At 42.9% G+C, this 21,437-nt stretch overlaps 1 protein-coding gene across 1 annotated transcript in view; it reads left to right on the top strand.

The window, feature by feature from the left end:
• The window catches only part of Slc16a2 (solute carrier family 16 member 2), a 123,680-nt gene that overhangs the window by 94,217 nt on the left and 8,026 nt on the right, over nucleotides 1–21,437 (top strand). Inside the window, exons 2-4 of the mRNA XM_075957595.1 lie at nucleotides 13,307–13,451; nucleotides 17,085–17,535; nucleotides 19,134–19,277. Of these exons, the coding sequence (XP_075813710.1) occupies nucleotides 13,307–13,451; nucleotides 17,085–17,535; nucleotides 19,134–19,277 (740 nt within the window). The remainder of the gene's footprint in view (nucleotides 1–13,306; nucleotides 13,452–17,084; nucleotides 17,536–19,133; nucleotides 19,278–21,437) is intronic.

The raw sequence follows: 21,437 nt of genomic DNA on the forward strand, positions 1-21,437 counted from the left end.
AATTAGTGAATTAACAGAACATTTGAAAACTTTAGAACAAAAAGAAGCAAACTCACCTAAGAGAACTAGATGGCAGGAAACAATCAAATTGAGAGCTGAAATCAACAAAATAAAAAAGAAAACAATACAAAGAATCAATGAAACAAAGAGTTGGTTCTTCGAGAAAATCAACAAAATTGGCAAACTTTTATCCAAACTAACCAAATAGCAGAGAGAGAATATCCAAATTAACAAAATCAGAAATGAATAGAGGACATAACAACAGACACTGAGGAAATTCAGAGAATCAACAGGTCATATTTCGAAAACCTGTACTACACAAAATTGAAAAACTTAAAGGAAATGGACAACTTTCTGGATAAATATCACTTGCCAAAATTAAATCAAGACCAGATAAGTAAATTAAACAGACCTATAACTGCTGAAGAAATAGAAAAATGGCAACCTACAGAATGGGAAAATGGAGTACAGACCTAAACAGAGAATTCTTAACAGAAGAATCTAAAATGGCTGAAAGACACTTAAGGAAATGATCAACATCTTTAGCCATCAGAAAGATGCAAAAAAAAAACTCTGAGATTCCATTTTACACATGTAAGAATGGCCAAGATCAAAAACACTGATGACAACTTATGCTGGAGAGGCTGTGAGGTAAATGAAACATTCCTATATTGTTGGTGAGAGTGCAAGCTGGTACAGCCCCTTTGGATATCAGTGTGGTGATTTCTCAGAAAGTTATGAAGCAATCTTCCTCAAGATCCATCAATACTGCTTTTGGGTATATATGCAAAGAATGCTCAACCATGCCACAAGGACATGTGCTCAACTATGTTCATAGCAGCACTGTTTGTCATAGCCAGAATCTGGAAACAACCTAAATGCCCCTCGACCAAAGAATGGATAAGGAAAATGTGGTACATTTACACAATGGAGTACTACACAGCAGAGAAAAAAATAATGACATCTTGAAATTTGCAGGCAAATGTATGGAGCTAGAAAACATAATATTGAGTGAGGTAACCCAGACCTAGAAAGACAATTATCATATGTACTCACTGATAAGTGGTTTTTAAACATAAAGCAAAGAAAACCAGCCTACAAATCACAATCCCAGAGAACCTAGTCAATAGTGAGGACTCTAAGAGAGACATACATGGATCTAACCTACATGGGAAGTATAATAATACAAGATCTCCTGCATAAATTGGGATCATGGGGACCTTGGAAGAGGGTTGAAGTGGAAGGGAGAGGGAGAGAGGGGACCAGAGAAAAATGTAGGAGCTCAATAAAAATCAATTTTAAAAAAGAAAGAAAGAAAGGAGGAGCTGCATACAACCCCAAAAAAAGAAAAGATAAAGAAGGCAGAGTCAGGGGGATGCCAGCAGTTGCTGGAGAAGCAAAATATGAGGCCATGTGGCAGCACACAGATTAATAGAAATGGGTTAATTTAAGTTGTAAGAGCTAGTTAATAATAAACCTTGAGCTAATAGGCCAAACACTTTGTCATTGCATTTAGACTCTTCAAAGTGCTGGGAACTTGACGAGGTAGAGAGATAAAACAGAAGTGGCAACATATAAATAATAACACAGACTCTAATCCATGGTGACATTCTCTTCATTTAGCAGTGACTCTAACTAAGCCTTATGAAGCCGGTAACCCTATTTGTTATACTTTCATTATACTGTGAACCTTCTCAGGAGGCACAGGGGCTCTTGAATAGGCCACCTTTATCTCCATGTCACCTCCTTTTACCTTTTCCTTCCATCTCCCACTTGCCCTGCTTTGGTCCTTTTTAAGCCCTGATTAGTTTATCACAGTAGCAGGAATTCGCAAAAGCCTACAGTCTACAAAGTCTGACTCTTGAATATCTCTTGCTCTATTTTCACTCCTGGAGTAGGAGAAGTTGAAAAGCTTGTTTTGTCAAGCAAGGAATGAAGAATCAGCTCCCACATTTGAGTTCTTTTCTGAGTGGTCCTCCTGGACTTCAAAGACATTTGCTTGAGAGCCCGGGTAAGGATCCAAAATTGGGTAGTTAAGTGAAAAAATAATGGAGGATAAAGAATTTTGAGGGCCACTTGGTCCAGAATGGAGCTAAAAAGGGCAAGGTTCTGACTTTGTGCTGCCCAGGCCCAACAGAGGCCCAAGGGTGTTAGGCAGAGAAAAGGAAAGAGCTGGTTGCTGAATACAGACATTGTGTTCACTTCAAGTATGAGCTTGGGGGGGGGGGGGGGGTAAACTCTCACTAACCTGGGGGGGTAGTTCAGGTTGAAAAGAGCTTTGGAACTTCTGGGTGAAAAGAGTAGATGGTAGGTTTAAATATAGTTCGTCTTCAAAGGCTGGGGCTCTGTTGGACAGAACATTTATTTTAGTAATTAGGCATTTGCTTAGCAATGCAGCTGTGGGTTGAAAATAATGCTTTGTGCCTCATGGAAAGTTATAGGCTCCACCCCTAATTTTTCCAAGTCTCTTTTGAAAGATGGCACATTTGTTTTACCCTTCCCAAGTCTCCCACAAGCTCAACTGCTTTGTCAAAATTTCTTTGTGTTCCCCATATAAAAGCAGAGGTAATTATGGGGAACAATAGCGAGACACTCCCAAGCTCTGACTGTCAGAATTCTAAAAACTGTTTGCCACCCCTTGCATTTTAAAAATAAAGGAAACTGAGTGCCATAACATCAAAGGACAAACAATACCCATTTATTGTCAATATGGTCGTAACTGTCATCATCATCATCATGACTCTTGTCCTTAAGTCTTTTGTCATACTGTGCTATTCTTCAGGTATTGACCTAGCAGGCTATATTTCTTTCCTTTAACTTAACTATTTTTTTTCCACTTGAAATGTCTGACTTCTTTGAAAATCTTTAAATAGAAATTTTACCTGGGTACAGTGACACACATCTGCAGTTTCAGCACTTGGGAGGTAGAGGCAGAAAGGTCAGGAGCTAAAAGCTCAGCCTTAGCAACACAGCAAGCTCAAGGCCAGTGTAAGGACTACATGAAACCTGTCTCAAGGAACAAGGAAGGAAACTTTATTCTGGCCATGTACATGCATTGTATAGACTTTATTGCCCAATTTATTTCTTTTTTAATTTTATTGTTTTTAATATTTTTTATTAAAATACAATTATATTACTTCCCTCTTTTCTTTCTTCTCTTCCCTACCCATGTCCCCTCCTTAAAACCCCTCCTATGTTTTCCCATACACTTGCGCATGCATGCGTGTGTGCACACACACACATATATATGTATATTTTAAATATATTAGAGAGAGAGAAATATATAAATGTAGCCTACTGAGTTTTAGTTGTTTGTATGTATATGGATTCAAGGTTGAATAGTCTTTCCCAGGGATGAGTCCTCTGACTGATTATCCAATATTGCTCAGGTTTTTAACGTATTATTGGATGGAGGAATAGTTTAGGGGTGGAACACTTACCTAACATGAACAAAGCCTTTGATTCAGTTCTGAAAGAACAAGTATGCGCCTTATTGTACCACCAGGTACTTGAAGACAAAGACTGTGTTTCTATGTCATTCGTCATTAGTGTCTGTGGGATGACCATCTGAATATGTTAAATCACTGTTCAATAAAGTAATATCATATATGGCTGAGTTGTTTTGAAATACAGTTAACATTAATAAGTATGTCAAGACACGTTCCTCTTTTCCTCCCATGGAACAGAGCTGGAGGGACTTCAGAACTGGAGTAATGGCATGGAATTGTCATATATTTTAAATGTGGTGCTATGAAGCCAGCAACGTAAAAAGGCCAATGACAGCAGACAAAGCTCTCTGAGAAGTACAGTTTCTCCCTAAACGACCAGGAAAGGCCCATCTTAGTCCGACAGTGACCCCGCTACTCCAGCTGAATGCCACAGGGAAAAAAAAATGTACCGCACACATCCTTTATGAACAAAAATCTAACCAGGAGCCTAGACTTTTATACTCTCAGCTGTAACATAGTCATAGTGTCCCTAAAATGCTTGCCTTGCATGGTAAGGCAGGGTCAGAGAAAACTTGGGTAGTGAGCTAGGAATTTTGTCCTCTTTCAGCAGGAATAAGACCCACTCCTCCCCTACAAAGCTAGAGAAGACCATGTAGAAAGCGTGGACTTTCACCATTGCCAAACTGTAACCTCTGATCACACCTCCCTGGTTTCTGGCAAGTACCAAGGTGGTATCAATGAAGGTCAAGCAAGACATTAGGGCTTTAACCATCACTTAGTGTAACGTCAGTTGAAGTCACACAGGAAACAGTACCAAGGAACCTCTGTCCTTTCCAGAAAAGTACCAGATGAAGCCTAGTGGTGATGTTGAAACATACACCGTCCCCTCAGCAATAACAAGGCACCTTTCTTCCCCAAGATATCTAATAATGGCAGCTGAGAAAAGCACATGGACTTCTATCCCCATTTGGCAGTAATGGAATAGGATTTGACTGGCTAGTTGTCAAACGTGTTCTGCTTTTAATAAGAGCTGGAGACTTATCATATCCAAAAATATCCAGGATAAAACAAAAAATCATTTGCCAGAGCAAGGGCAGGAAAATTTTGCCTTTAGTGGAAAACAACCCGTTAACTGACAATACCAAGGCGACACAAAAGTGGCGCATAGCTGGCAAGGATGTTAAAGCACCTGCTAAAAAAGTACTTAACAAGCCGTAACAATAACTCTTGAGTGAAATAAGAAATACACAATATCAACAAACAAATAGAAACCTAAACACAAACAATGGAAAGTTCTAGAATTGAAAAGTCTGATAGCCAAAATCAAATAAGTCTTACTGGAGGGACTCCATAGCAGAATAAAGAGGACAGAGGAAATGGTCAGTGAACCTGAAGGTAGAACACTAAGAATTATGCATCATGATCAACAGAAAGAAAACAGACTAGAAGAAAAAAAGAACAGAGTCCTACAAGCTTATGGGACTATAACAAAAGATCTAACATTATTGTCATCAGATAATTCCCGAGAGAGAGAGAGACAGTGTGGGTGAGAAAAATAAAAAAGATGGCTTAAATTTTCCCAAAATGTAACAAAAAGACTTACATCCACAGTTTCAAAAAGATGGGTAAATCCCAAAGAGGATAGACTCCAAGCAATCTATCCTAAGCCACATTGTAGGCAAACTTCTTAAAACTGAGCACACACACATTTAAACAAGCTTCCATCTAAATTCTTTTTAAGAGAGGAGAAAACATGAGATATTTTGTTCGGAGATGAGAAACCCTGAGTGAATGTGCAAAGAATCGATGATGTCCTGAGTATTGTTGACATGAGGACAGCCATGTCAAGGACCAATGCCTCTTTCCCGTGGGAATGGCAAAGCTATCCCAGTACAGTTGAAGCTCAGAGCGATGGCAACGCCTACTTCAGGTCTGAGTGAGAACTTTAACAGTGCATGCTGGTAGTAGTATTTACAAATAATTGAGCAGTTCGTGCAAAACGCAGCAACTGCAGCTTCCTCTTCCCAGACTTTTACACTCTGAGCCTGCTCACCTACTGAGACCTTGTACCGAAAGTAGTTAATTCCTTCCTGCTCTGTTGTCCATAGTAAACAGGATGAGGCTCTAGGTTGCTGCCAACAGTTGGTGTTCTCCATCAAAATGCAGATGGCCCACCTGACCCCAGCTCTTCTGTACAGGAATCTCTGCTTGTGTTCTTTCTTCATTTCCTCGCCGCCCTAGTCAGGCCAAGGCACCAACCTGGCGGTGGGGGCTGCGAGGGTGGCACCTGAGTCAGACATGGAGGGACCATCAGAAATTCGCGTCAGTCTGGCAAGGGGAGAAGCACACAAATAAAGACAAAGGAAAGACTAAAAATAGAAAGAGGAGCACAATTGTAAACATCAGAGTGAAAATGGGACAAGAAGCATCTAGAGATCGGTAGATAGATGCTAGCACTCTCAAATTTTATGTACGTTCATGGAGATTTTAAGGAACTACGGAAGTAGGGTAAAAGCATCATAGCTTCATCATTTTAGACTACGCTCAAGACATATAATTGCCTTTGGTTTCCTGAAGGATGGGCAGTCAGTTTGACTGCTTGAGAGGAAATGTGAGAAGGATTGAGGAATAGATCTATTACCAAAGGACCAAGTGCATCCCCATTTTTTCTTTGTGTTTGTAGAGTCTTGTGATTCCTTAGACTCCTGTGGTTTCCTCACAGGAAGGCAAGTTCCGTGAAATTGGATCCCTGGGGAGTCCAGCTTCTAGACACTTCTAGACATTGCCCCTTGGGTTGTGAAGGGACTGGCAACCAATTACATTACTCTTTGCAAGTTTACCAACTAATTAACATAGCTGTCTTGAGAGTAAGGGGGAAAAAATGTTCAGCAAGGAGGAGGGGGTCCCTTGTTGCTGAAATTCACCCTTCCAGAAAAAAATTGTGCCTAGTTTTGTGGCCCGACTCCTTCCAGACCTCAGCAGCGGTGCCCTTGGCTGTAACCTGGCAGTGAATGCCCTTTTGGGTGGGGACTTCTTGGCTGAAGCATGCAGACCACTGCCTTGGTAAGCTGGGCAGCTTGCTGTGGCAAGTTCTTAAAAGCAGCCCTGAGAGAGGTGCATTTGAAGGAGGAGAACTTACTGGTTTTCAGTTTTTTTCTAGTTTTTGACTTCAAATAACCCTGGGCCAGAGACCACATGTTTTGTTTCTCTCTCTTCGGTAGGGTGCCAAACATTGCAGTGAACCACCCCCAAACTAAATGAAGACCCATTGTGAACATCTAAGAAGTAGAAAGGGGAGGTGTGGGGAGCAGAGGAATCCCTGAGTGAATGTGTATTGTTGCCTTAGGCACGGTCAAGTCAAGGACCAATGCCTCTTTCCCATGAGAACGGCGAAGTTCTTATCACCTGGGAGTGAGATTCAGAGACATGGGTCTGAGTATGAATGTGAGCAGCGAGCCACAGGTACTAGTGTTTACAAATGATTGACCATGTGTGCAAAAGCTAGCAACTGCAGCTCCCTCCTTATTGGAACAGTCCAAGGATGGAGTCGTGTGCGGGATGCTCTGAGTGCTTGTGAGAAAACAAGAGTCTTGTGACCTCAGTTTCTTCAAAACACAGACTTGTTCTCTGAATGTGTTTTCATCCTTCTCCCATATCAGATATAGTGACTAGCAGAGAGTTGACTCCAGCTGTCGTTATTCATATGCCTCTATGAAAAAAAAACAGCTTTTTACCATGTTCGTCTTGTCCTTGTGATTGATTGAACACCTTACTCGTGTGATTCATCTTAACCCTCTGAGCATAAATTGCCTGATGCCCTGAATAAAATTAGCTATTGTATGAGACTTTAGTCCACCTCATTTCTGCACACCTCCCCCAGGTTCAAACCACCAACTAGAGTGGTAAACACCTCCTCCCAGGTGTTTACAATACCTAAAGAGGCATCCTAAGAGGCTAGCTAACTCCTTCTCTCTGTGTTACATAGAATCAACACGCTGAGGTTCTGGATTTCTGTGATAGTTGGTGCATCTCCATCATAGTGCACACAGGCCAGCTGACCCCAGCTTTTCTATATGCATGTCTGTCTGAATATCTTTTCTTCATTTCCTAAGCACTCCTAATCAAGTCAAGTCCCAGCCATGCCTGTCATGATGGTATTTGTTTTTATTTTTTATTTATTTATTTATTGGTATTTGTTTTTCTGTATCTGGCTATTTCACTTAGCACAAACATTTTCAGTTCCATCCTTTTTTAAGACTGAATAAAATTTCATTGTATAGATGTATCACATATTTTATCTATTCATGTGCTAATGGACATCTATGCTGCTTCCATTTCCTAGGTTTTGTGACTATTAGAACACTAAACATGGATGTGCAAGTCTGTCTATGGTATGTTAACTTAGAGTCATTTGAGCCTATTCCCAGGAACTGGGTCATATGGTAGATCAATTTTTAGGTTTTGAAAAATCTTCATAGGAATTCCCATGTTATCCACGGCAGTTTACATTCTCACCAGCGGTGTATAGGAGCTCCTTTCCCCCATATCCTCGCCTGCATTTGTTTGCTTTCATGATGATAGACATTCGGATTAGGGTGAAATGAAATCTCAAAGTAATTTGAATGTGCATTCCCTTGATGGCAAAGGATCATGACCACTTTTTCAAGTTTGTTTTTGTTGCTATTGTTGGTAAGAGGTTCTTATGTAGGTCTCAGGTTCCCTCTAACTCACTAAGTACCTGAGAATGACTTTGAACTGCTGATCCTCAAGCCTCCACATCCCAAGTGCAGGGATTACAGGCTTGTGCCACCCTATCTTATTTTCAAGTATTTATTGGCTGTTTATACTTCTTCTTTTGAGAACTGTTAAGCTCATTGGTCCATTTATAGATTGAATGTTGGCATTTAGTTTTTGTGGTTCTTTATATGTTTGGGATAGCAATCCTCTGTCTGAATTTATAGAATATACATTATACATATAATATATCTATAGTACATGTTCTGTCTCATTCTGTGGTTTTATCTTCACCCTGGTCATTGTTCTCTTTGTTATGCAGAAGTCTTAAAAGCAAATTTCAAAGGACCACATACTACATTTATATAACTTTTTAGTATTTTTTTTTCTAAAGAGAGTCTCATGGATTCCAGGCAGAACTTGGATTCAATATGTAACTTAGGCTGGCCTTGAACTCCTGATTCCCTGTTTCAGAATCTCAAGTACTAGGATGACAAGTATGTGTTATCATGCTCAGTTTATATAACTTTTATGAAATAAAAATATTATGAAGATGCAAAATAAGTTAGTGGGTATCATTAGGAGTCAGGGACAGTGGCAGGAACTTCTGGCATGCCTATAAATGGATGGGAAAAAGGAGATCTTTGTGATGTTGAAATAGTTGTACACCTTAATTTGTGATAGGAATCTTTACATAATAAGAGGATATAGAACTATACGTATGTATCATACCACTGTCAATTTCCTCATTTTAATATTGTACTAAAGTTACATAAAGGAAATTTGGGTGAATAATTCATGAAACCCTCCGAGCTGTCTTGACTGTTTTCTGTAAATCAATTGGTATTTCAATTTTTTAAGTTTTTAAAAGTTATATTAATTTTAAAAGCTATGTCAAATAAAGTGTAAGCTTTTTTGTACAACACAAAAGATATTTTATGAACTTAGTTATCAGTTTTCATTGTACTGTAGATATTCAGAAGAGCTCAAATAGTTTTTTTCCTCTTTCACAATACAACTGAGGCATTTTTAAATTAGGTTAGAACAAAATATATATGTACCCCAAGTAAAACCTCAAAATGCTACACCCTACTTTCCTGCCTTGCCACTTTTAGTGTCAGGAACTGAATCTAAGGTCTCATACATGCTAACCAAGCGCTCTTTCCCCTGAACCTCTGTCCCTGTTAAAAGCAATGTAAGATTCAGAGATCTATTTTACATGTGGTAATAGTCACACTTTTTTGTGCTCACATGTGTTAAGACATGCCACACACTACCACTGAAACATTGTTGCTAAAATTCCTTCCCAGGGTGAGACATAAGCAATGTCTACCCTTCTCCTAAGTTCCTGATGACAAACCAAGACACAATCCTACCAAAGTTCACTGTGGGGAACCAATGAGTTTATTGGACTTCCTTACAGAGAATAGGTAAGGGGTTACTTACAGGGGTTTGGGTCTTTTCCCCAGCAGGAAAAGCCTTACCCAGCAGGGATAAGAGCTTTTCTACAGCCACATAAATGGAGCCATCATCTAGTCCTCTCCATATATTTTTTTTCCTTTTCCAGGCATGGACAATTAAGGTAGCATTTCATACACCAGGTAGTATGAAGCAGGATAATGGGAATCTCATGGCTGTCTCTGTCCTCCCTGCCCCTCTCTGTTGGGGTATAAACCATCAACAACCACAGCTGGGGTGGTCATTCTCAAAGGGGTGCAGCTGAATGCCCCAAGATGTCAGTTGCTTCACTCAGAGAACAGTCACTCACAGCAAACACACACTCTCAAAAAAGGACCACCATGGGCACTCCAAAATGTTCCTTGTGCCTCTCATTGATAAATCTCACCTTCATCTCCTCTTTTTCTGTCTCCATAATTTTGTTCTTTTCTAGAATTTCCTGAGTAGGGTCATTTGAGTTTGTCTTCTTTCACTTAGCATAACACCTTTGAGAATTATCCAAGTGGCTGTGTATATTACTAGTTTATACTATTTGTGGGCGTTCTGTATTGATGCATACCCATTTGTTTATTCCTTGTCCGTATGTTTGAACTCTTGCCAGGTTTCAGCAGTTATGAAAAGAAGCTTCTGTAATTATTGAGAACTAGGGTTGTTGGACTGCTTGGCGGTTTGCTTTCCCCACCTTGATAATATAAGCAGGATGTAGTGCATGCTAGGCACCAACTACTGTCTCTAGGTGCTCCCTCATCCCCCGGTATAGGGTTTGTATGGACACAAATATTAAGAGTGAGATTTCACTGGAACATGTTAAGAGCATGATTGACTTCACAAGAAATTGTCAAACAGAGTGTGAGATTTCCAGCTCCTATACGTCCTTCCAGTACTAGGTATTAACATTTCTTAAGTCGTCTTCTTTGTAGATGTGTAAGGGATGTCTCATTGTAATGTTTCCTACGTATTTGTTTGGTTGGTTTTGGTGTTCTGAGACAAGGTCTTACCATGTGTCCCAGACTGGCTTTAAATTCTTAATCTTTGAATTCCTACCTCAGCCTTCCAAGTTCTAGGATTACAGGTATGTGCCAGCCAATTCCTGACTCTCATTGTAATTTTAGTATGCACTTAACAAATGATTAAAGATATTTATCAACTTCTTATGTGCTTAATTGATAATCAGTGTGTGTGTGTGTGTGTGTGTGTGTGTGTGTGTGTGTATGATTCATGTTCAAGTCTTTTATCTGGTTAAATTGAAGTATTCGCATTCTTGTTGAGTTGTGATAATCAGCTCAGACTTCTGTGCTGGATGTATCTTTTATCAGATATATATGTTGCAATCTGTTATCTGCGTTTTTGTTTTCATAACTTTTAATATTTATTTTGCATATGTGTGATGTGTGTATATATGTTTGTGTGTGAAGTTATGTAGAGGTCTCTGTCCTCACCTTCCACCTTGTTTAAGGCAGGGTCTCTCTTGTGGTTTGTGGCTATGCTGCATACTCCAAGCTAGCTGGCCCATGAGCTTCAGGGTGCTCTCCTGTTCCCGTCTCTAGTATTGTAGGAGTACTAGAATTACAGGCACAAGACACGATGTCCATTTTTTAACATGGGTTCTGGGAATTGAAGTCATCAGGCTTGTGCAGCAAATGTTTTTCCTGGCTGAGCCATGTCTCTGGACTTCATAACTATTTCTTTTTCCTTAAAGCATGGAAGTTTTAAGCTGAATGTGGTGATCCAAATCTGTAATCCCATGTTGCTAAATTTCCTTCCCTGGAAGAGGAGTAAACAATGTCTATCCCTTTTCCTAAGGTCCCACTGACAAACCGAGTCCACCTAAGTCCACCCTGGGGAACAAACAAGTTTATTAGGCTTACTTCAGAGCAGTGGCTGAGGGATTCAATAGGAGCATAGGTGACCTTAAAGTGGCCACACTGAAGGCTGTACCTAGCAGGGATGATGGCTTCCTAGTGGCTGTGCAGGTAAACCCCCCTCCCTTTATCCTCTCCCACCGATGTCCTCTAACTCCTCCCCCAAGACCAAGGGCAATCAGGGAAGAATTGTAAACAACTAGTTGGGAGAGATGGCTAGTTTGAGACCACCCTGGGCTCCATCAGATCTTGGTTGGTTTTTTAAGCAGGAATTTTAAGCTATGGTAAAGTCTAGAGCATCAATGTTTCACTTATGGACCATAGTTCACATGAGCATTCTATGAGACCTTTGTTTAAATGAAAATTAAAAAGATTTTCTCCTATATATTTTCTCCTGGAAGTTTTATACTTTTACATTTAAGTCTAAGGTCAGAGTTCCGTTGATTTTTATGTACAGTATAGCTCTTCACATTTCCAAAGCTCTCTTCTATATATGATTACATCTTATCATTATTTTATTTGAAAACACTTTGAGGGCTGAGCTAGTGCTGTGGCTGAGTGGTAGAACACTTCCCTAGCACGTATGAGTCCTTGTGTTCTGTCCCCAACACTGCTAAGGGAAAGGGGGGCACTTTAAGAAAAGCACAAGAATTTTAATCAGCACCCCACAAGTGGGAAATTCGATTAGCAAAGCTTCGTGTGATTTCCCAAGGTCCCACATATCATAATGGTTGAAACAGAAATGCATGTCCAGATCCCCGGCTATCCTGGGCCAGGAGTTTAGAAGCTGGGCAGCTAGAACTCAGAACACCAGCCTAGCGAAATGAAGACGATTTCTGAGAACAGTTACTCTTTGGCGCTGAAGGAAGAGGCCCAGCCAGGCACAGGCAGTGGAGTGGCCCTTCCCTCTGGCCCACTTGGGGTTGTTCACTTGGAAGGAGAAAGAAACCGGCCCAGCGCCTTTGCTCAGGTGACACTGGTTGAATGCTTTTTGATGATGATGATGATGAAGTCTTGGAATGAGTTCAGAGGAGGACTCTGAAAATAATTACAGAGTTACAAAAGTAAATTAAAGCTGAAAAGAAAAGTTTAAAGGAACTAAGATTATTTAACCTAGAAGAGAGAGGCTCAAGATGAAACCCGATAACAGCTTTTAAACAAACAAAAAACTTGGGCGCTCCTTCTGAGAGCTAAGCAAGGGGAAATGGGCTGGAAGAACGTGAGTAAAAGGGCAACGTTCCTCCTTGGTGAGGGCTGTTACAGGCACGCCGCCTCTGGAAATAAGATCAACTCCTTGTGAGTTTGGAGATCAGAGATTTGCCAGACGTGGGCTTCGGTGATGGGTGGCAGCATGTGGCTTCTTTGCCTGTCTCTCATAGAGTCCCTGGAAATCTTCAGATGGTCCCCGAAATCTGCTCTATATTCTAGCACAATTCCGGGAGGCATTTTTGGCTGTGATCTTCCCTGCTCCTTAATCGTCACATTTAGATTTGTATCCCAAGGACTGAAACAAGCCTGACCCAATCCTAAAGCTTACTCTAACTCTCCTCACCCCTGAATTGAAGCATTTGAATTCCTAAAAGTGCATATCTGGCCTAGCATCCCTGCCTTCTGTTGCAGAATTGACTAGTCCAAATCCAGCACCCGCACTTCAAATCTGTTTCATATCTCATCTCTTTTTGCATACCACTCGGAATATCAGCGTCACCTTGGAAAGGCCAGAGAAGACCTGATGTGGCGGCGGCGGCGGCGGCATTAGACATCACAGTAACGCCAGTGTCTCTGTGCTCCTTTTCTCTACAGCATGGGTTGCAGCCCTCGCCATGGGCATGATCTTCTTCTGTTCTCCCATTGTGAGTATATTCACGGACCGTCTGGGCTGCCGGATCACAGCCACCACCGGGGCTGCTGTGGCTTTCATTGGCCTCCACACCAGTTCCTTCACCAGGTAAGGCCTGGAGTTGCTGGCCACTTTTTCAAGGGTGAGAATTGGCTTCTTTCTTGGGACTTCAGCTAGGAACACTGTTCTCATTGCAGAATCCCCTGTGGTTCTGTCCATGGAGAGCCCTCAAAGACCTTGCTCCCAGGACTCAGGATCAACTGCAACTCACTTTATGTGGAGTCTGAAGGATATATCTGCCAGGAATACCCACCCCCCAAAAGACCCAAAGTTCTAAAATATTGTGAGGAACCAAAGCCCGGTAGTTCACAGAGCGGGTCAAGTCCTGATTTGACCACTGAATAGCTATGGAGTAATTGATGAGTATCCTTCTCCTGTCTGGACCTCACTTTCTAAATCTTTCAGAGATCATGTGGTTGCTTCAGATCTCTCCAAGCTCCCCACTAATGTGGCACACACCTCAAAACCCTGCCTTTCCTCCCAGAAGACTCCTTAAGTGAGCTAACGTGAAGCCCTAGCACTCCCAAATCAATCTTCAGCTGAAAAACAGATACTCTGAGCACACAGCTGGTTAGCATGTCTGGCCCTGTTCTGGGTGGCTCGGGCTCTGGAAAGATGGGTGGATGACACAGATAGGGACTCTCATGTCTCAGGCATGGGAAGGATGTTTAGCAACATCCTCCCACTGAAGTACAGCTCCAAACCCCAGCCACCCAGATGAAACTCAAGTCCTAGGTTCATCAGTCGCACTCATAGAACTTGTTCATGCTAGGTGAGAAGGCTCCATCCACATGGATTTCTGCCTTCTCTCTTGGCAGCCCTGCACAAGCGTGTGTACAGAGGAGGCAAGGATAAAAACCCTATCCTACAGCAAGAGAAGTATGAGATTCCCAAACAAGGTTGAGAACTTTCTGCCATACACTTCGCAAGCTGTGGTACCCCCTACTTCCAGTCTGCCTGGGTCTATGTAAGAGCATAATGACCTGGACCCATAAACATGGCCACAATGACATGTGCGGAATGGAGAGTGAGCTAACTTGAAAGAGACTTGCTTTCTGAGTATGACTCCCAAGAGAAAACCATGGCTTTCTGGACTTAAGTTTCCATCCACAGTGGAGAATGAGACTCATGTTCTGTCTCAGCTAGGCCCTATGGGAGTGAGCCAACTGTCTTAATGACTTGAGCATTTCCGGCTGCCCAGACTACCCTCCAGCAAAGCTTAGATTTGGCATGCAGTGTGGTGTGTTGGTTCCGACCCATCCAACTAGGACAAGGGAGAGGAGGAACCCATATTCTGCCTGGAACCTTCTCGGCCCTCTCAACACAACAGCTCTAAACTTTCTGAGGACCCTTCTGATGGTCAGCCTCATTATCCCCACCCCCAGCAAGCTGGTACCAGATTCTTGTGGAGATGAGCTAGGCCTCTGAAGTATCTCTAATCTCAATGCTACATAGCAGAGGCCTGTTTCTTGAGGCAGAGCACAGCAAAGTGTAAACAAATTAGCACCATAAGGATCTCATTTCCTCCACAGCCCACATGGGCTGGGGCACAGGGTGGGGGAATGCACTTAGATGTGTTTTTTTTTCTCCTGGCACTCTTATCTCAGCCCACTGGAGGAGGCATTTTTCTCTCTAGCCAATGGCCCCCTATTCTGTTCGCTCTTTCTTGTAAGAACATTTTCAGAGCCAAGAAACTCTGGATAGTTTAATGTTCAGGGAGAACAACATGATTCTGCTTGTGGCTAGAACTTCAAGTCATTCTTCCCATCGTCTCACATCAGAGCTCTGAGTCCTTTTGGATGACTGGAACAGGGCACAGCACAGGCAGCCCTGAGGGGCCTTTTGCAGGCCCAACTCAAGGGTCTCCCATTCTGGAAGCCAGTTAGAAACACTCACCACACAGTACCCTAAACTGAATCCCATGTTTTCCCCCAAGATCCCTTTCCTCAAGGCTAACTCAAGACTCCTTTGGATAAGGGCCCAACCCAGCCAATCCCATAGGATACCTACAATCTAAGGGGAGAAGACCCCAAGAAGTCTGACAGAAGAGCAGCAGTCAACTTAGCTACAAGTTCAAAGTAGAGACAACCCCTATTTAGTTAACTAAACCCCCTACTGATGGCCAGTGACTATGAGCAGATGGGAGGCCATAATAATGATAGTTTTCTTGGAATCAAGGGGCCACTGGTAGTGAGTATAAAAGCTGGGTCTGTGTCTGAAGAACAAGAAGAGTATTGGTTAATTTAATGGTCAGATAAGAACTATTGCAAAATATACAGAAGCATCCAAAAGAAAACAACTGTTCACTAGGTTGGGCCAGTATTATGTGAGGGTAGATGCCAGCCAAACTGACCTGCCCATGCATGGCCTTTCCCCTTCTCACATTTTACCTTCTGTTACAGACGCTTGTGGCAGAGCAGGGCCCATGGGTTTTAAGCAACAGCCTTTCTCAGTCGGGCCCGTAACTTGAGGCTTCACTTCTCTGTCAATCAAGCAGGCTACTTACTCGAAGGGAACTAATCCATGTTTCATGCAGCAACAGAGACAGAATTCTGAAAATTAAAGGGACTTCCTAACTCACAGTTCCTATATACATTACCTGGAGCTCGAGATAAAAGGCTTGGGCTATCTGGACCTTGGGCAAGGATGCAGAGAAATGAAGTTCTTCTGAGATAATTGACCAGCCTTTGAAATATTACAGGTCCTGAGAATAATGATACACCAAAGAACCCTAAAGAACAGTGCAACCTTAAGACCAGAATCTTGACTCCTTGCAAGCCTTTGTTGTTACTTGGTATAAAACTGGTCCCCCAGTCTACTCATAGTGTCTAGGTAGGAAGTAAGGGGAAACTATTCTTCTGAAGGCACAGACTGACTCCTGTAGCCCCTCCCCTGACCTCTACAAAGGCCAATTCTGCTTTTCTTTCTTTTTCTTTTTGTTTAATCCTCTTTTATTGAATGCTATAATCACATAGATCTGGATTAAAGTCCAATCTTTTTCTAAAAAAAAAATAAGACAGAGTCTTGCTGTGTAGACCAGGCTGCCCTTGAACACCTGATAATCTTGTTTTAGGCTCCTGAGTGCTGGGATTACAGGTGCATGCCACCATATGTGTCCCAAGGCCAAGCTTTTTATTAAGTGCCTGGACAAGGCACATTTTATTCTTGATCAAGAGGGTGCATTCGGAAGAGCTGGCATACATCAACAGAATATGCACTTGTTTTTCAGTCTAACTATGTCTTTTCCCCATTGGCTGGGGTCTGGTCTCACAGTCTTAGTTGGCTAGTCTTAAAAACTGCAGTGGTTTAAAAAACTGCACCTTTAATCCCAACACTTGGGAGGCAGAGGAAGGCAGATCTCTCAGTTCAAGGCCAGCTTGGTCTAGAGAGTGAGTTCTAGGACAGCCAAGACTACACAGAGGAACTCTGTCTTTAAAAAAAGAAGAAAGAAAAAAGAATAGAACACCAAGAACTTTTTTTAATCTAGAGTTACTTTAGGTAAATTCCCTCTCAGGACCTCTGAATCCCCATCTGCAAAGAGTTCAGAGGTTCTCTATCTGCTCTGCAGATTAATGGCAAATAGGACTGTGGGTAAAGCTGGAGGAATGCCAAGGACACGAGAGGGAGGCAGATAAATTGCTACCAGGCTACTGAGGATAGCTCTTGCTGTTTCTCCCACAGCTCCCTAAGCCTGCGCTACTTCACCTACGGGATTCTCTTTGGTTGCGGCTGCTCCTTCGCCTTTCAACCATCACTCGTCATCCTGGGCCACTACTTTCAACGTCGCCTGGGTCTAGCCAATGGCGTGGTGTCTGCAGGAAGTAGCATCTTCTCCATGTCATTCCCCTTACTCATAAAAATGCTGGGGGATAAAATCAAGCTGGCCCAAACCTTCCAGGTGCTCAGCACCTTCATGTTTCTCCTTACACTGCTCTCACTCACCTACCGACCCCTCCTGCCCAGCTCCCAGGACACCCCCAGCAAGAGAGGTGCCCACACCCTGCGACAGCGCTTTGTGGCTCAGTTCAGGAAGTACTTCAACATGCGTGTGTTCCGCCAACGCACCTACCGCATCTGGGCCTTTGGGATCGCTGCTGCCGCTCTTGGTTACTTCGTCCCCTATGTACACCTGGTGAGGAAGAAGCTGACCTCAACCTATATGGAGGCCAAAGGGTGGGGATGGAGGACATTGGAAGGGCAGAGCTTTGGGGAGGGGGGAGACAGAGCCAAGCATGGTTAGCTCAGACCTGTAGACTCAGCAATTGGGAGACTGAGGTAGGGGGATTGCTGTGAGTTTGATGCCAGCCTAGGCTACATACACAGCAAGACACTTTCTCAAAACAAATAAACAGAAAGGGAACAAAGACTAAAGAAACAAAACAGTAGTTGGCGATTGGCAGAGCAGTAAAGAGCACGGTTCAAAGAGAGCCTCAGTGGGAAATGAGGGTAGTTCCTTAAGGGCAAGGCCCATGATCCATAGCTTCTCCCATGATAACAGTCCAGATGGAAACCAGGCCTGATGGTACAGGCCTGAAATCCCAACTACGCAGGAGGCTGGCAAGAGGATTGCAAGTTCCAGGTCTGTCTGCACTACAGTATGAATTCAATCCATTCTGAGAAATTATCAACAGTGTGTCTCGAAATTTTTTTTTAAAAAGAAAGGCTAAAAGAGGGTTAGGGCAGCAAATAAATCAGTGATGGAGTGTTCGCCTAGCATGCACAGGGTCCTAGTTTCATCCCTAGTACTGAAAACAAAATGTTTAATTGGAGAGATGGGTTTAGGAGGCTAAGCATCACTGAAAGAGTGGCTCAAATGACCCAAGACGTGCTTTGTAAAGACTGTGCTGAGAAATTCTGCTGTCTGTGGTCAAGTGATTCTGTTCAGGAGAAAGCATGTATGGGAACTCTCTAGATCCATAGTATGTAGTAATCTCTTAGTGACAAATCCTGCAATTTAAAAGCCCATTCAGCTGTTTAACCAGCACCTACCAAACTTACTTGGCCACAGAACTGCTGGTTGTAGAGAAGTTGTTATTCTACAGACTATGAGGTTTTGTGTGTCCATGCATGCGCACTAAGGATGGACCACAGGCCCTTGTCCCTACTAAGCATGTGATCTACTACAGAGCTATATCCCTAGCCTGTAGACCCTGTGTTTTGTAAAGCACTTTTTTTTTTTTGGTTTTTCGAGACAGGGTTTCTCTGTGGCTTTGGAGCCTGTCCTGGAACTTGCTCTGTAGACCAGGCTGGTCTCGAACTCACAGAGATCCGCCTGCCTCTGCCTCCCGAGTGCTGGGATTAAAGGCGTGCGCCACCATTGCCCGGCTGTAAAGCACATTTTTAAAGAGTTGCCTAAGGTAATGACCCTCATCTTCTAGTGACCTGGTATTTCGGCCTGTCAGTTTGAAGTCATTGTATGGAGACAGTATAGAAGAACACCTAGGTTTTCTAGGTAATTTGTCTTGGCAGGGCTTAGAAGGCTTGGAAGTGCCTAGCCCTGTCAACTGTTTCTCAAAAGTTCAAATTCCAGAGAGTCTAGGATAAGTAGCCTTTGTGATTGCTAGAAGTAGCCAGGGGGCTTTTCCAGGAGCTGGGAGGTACTACTCCGAACGGAGACTCCTGTCCTGGTCCAGGGAAGGGAATAGTAGAAAACCCTGGATACTTCTGCATTTAACCAGTCAGTTCCTCTTTCTCCTCCTGTTCTGGGAATCCTGGTGTTATTCTTTTCAGACGAAATATGTGGAAGATGAGTTCAAGGAAATCAAGGAGACCTGGGTGCTCTTGGTGTGTATTGGGGCTACCTCAGGCCTCGGACGTCTTGTGTCAGGCCACATCAGTGACTCCATTCCTGGACTGAAGAAGATATACTTGCAGGTGAGTAGCCACTTGTGCACAGTCTATCGCAGGTTACCCCTCGGCTCTGCAACAGGCTGTAAGGTGAGCCACTGCAGTTTTCTGGGCCCCAACGTTGCACATGAGAGATTCTCTGTGACTTGGTTTCCCCTGTTCCTCCTTCACTAAAATGGAGTCAAGCTTCCATGAGAGTTTGTGTGTATGGAACCTTGCAAAATATTTGACAGGTAGTTTTATATTAATAAGAGCCCAACAAATGAATATGGAAAACTCAGGCCACGAGTTAGATGTGTCCCCCAAGCAAGATTTGTTCATGGGTTCCTTATACTATGTTGAAATCTGAAACACTCTCCAGCCCAGTGCCTCTCTCTTCCAGGCCCAAGTCCACCACCTTGCACATTTCCAGAGCTACCTTGTTAGCATCAGGCAGTAGCTCTGAAATGCCATCCTTGGCAGAGACAGGCAGATCTCTGTGTGTTCAAGACCAGTTTGATCTACATAGCAAGTCCCAGGACAGCCAGAGCTATGTCGAGATACCCTTTTTCAAACAAACAAACTTGAAATTCCATCCTACTGATGGACACCAAAATCATGCCAGAAAAAGCCAAACCTCACTCCTTCTCTCTAGCCCTCACTGTCCTATTTGTGCAGCAAGAATAATTCTCCCCCTTCCTAACTTAGCATAAAAGCAAGCATCAAAACAAATAGAGAGATGGTCCAGTTTAGTCCTCTGACAGTGATACAGGTTTCCTCCCACTGTGGGCAGTGACCGCCCAGGTATTCTAGTGACGTCTTTTTCTGTGACCTGGGTTCTGTCTGGTTTGAATATAGGCAATTTTTTGTCTCTCTAACAGCAGTAGTACCCTTCCTGGCCTGGCTCATGGTTCTGATCCTGCAATCAAGCTTGCCAGGAGATGCCAGATTGTAAAGGCCTGTAAAAGACCAAAAGCAGCCACAGAACACAAACAATCACAAATTACCCACCAGGAAGAGGTTGAGTTTGAACTCCCTTCTCTCCTGGGAAAACCCTAAAATTACTTCTGTGAGGCCCTGACTAATTGTAGTGGGAATTCCATGGTCATTGGCAGTGCCAAATTAGTTCCTAAATGTCATCAGGTGTCATAGATAGGGATATGATTCATCTTTCTGTGGAATTTGATTCTTCTGGTTGCAATAGCTGGTGACTGCTTCCCCAGAGTTATGGGTCCCCTTGTAGCCCACCCAGGCCAATCTAGCATCACACTGCAAGAGAAACCGAGGGACCAGCATCTTCCACAGAAATGGCAGACCTGTGCTCCTGCACAGCGTGCTTCTCATATCCTATTGTCCTAGTTGGCTTTCTACGGATAAGGTAAACACCATACAGAAGCAAACACCATATATAACCAAAAGCAACTTGGGGAGGAAAGGGTTCATTTTATTCTACATCTTACATACTCCATCATGACCAGAAGTCAGGGCAGGACCTTGGAGGCAGGAACGGAAACAGAGGCCATGAAAGAATGCTTGCTTGCTAACTGGCTTGCTCAGCCTGCTTTATTATAGAACCAAGAACCATCTGCCCAGATATGACACTACACACAGTGGCCTGGACCCTTCTACATCAATCATCAGTGAATAAAGTGTCTCATAGTCAGCAGGGTAGAGTTGGCTCATGCCTTTAATCCCAGCACTCAGAAGGCAGAGGCAGGTGGGTCTCTGAGTTTGAGGCCAGCCTGGTCTACAGAGCGAGTTCCAGGACAACCAGAACTGTTACACAGAGAAACCCTGTCTTAAACAGCCCTCCCAAAGAAATGTCCCATGGTCTTGCCTAAAAGCCAATCTGATGGGAACATTTTCTCAATTGAGGTTCCCTCTTCTTTAGATAACCCTAGCTTGTGTCAAGTTGATAAAAAAATAAAAATAAAAAACACCTAACTAGCATACCTGTATTTCTCTAAATTATGGATAGCAGGCCCAAGTCTGAGAGATACGTGAACTGGCCAAGGTCAAACCAAGGGTTTATGACTAGGATAAAGAAATTATGAAATGTTTAATTCTGGTGCAAATATCAGCAAGTCCTTTATCGGAGTGGCTTTTTGGATAGGAGAATATGTGTGCTTCCAGCCCCTTTTACATGTCCCCCACCATGGGCCCTCCCTGCCAGTGTTAGCAGCTTCAAGATGCCAGAGAGAGAAGAAA

This window comes from Microtus pennsylvanicus, chromosome X (genome assembly GCF_037038515.1).
Source record: "Microtus pennsylvanicus isolate mMicPen1 chromosome X, mMicPen1.hap1, whole genome shotgun sequence".
Classification (NCBI taxonomy): domain Eukaryota; kingdom Metazoa; phylum Chordata; class Mammalia; order Rodentia; family Cricetidae; genus Microtus; species Microtus pennsylvanicus.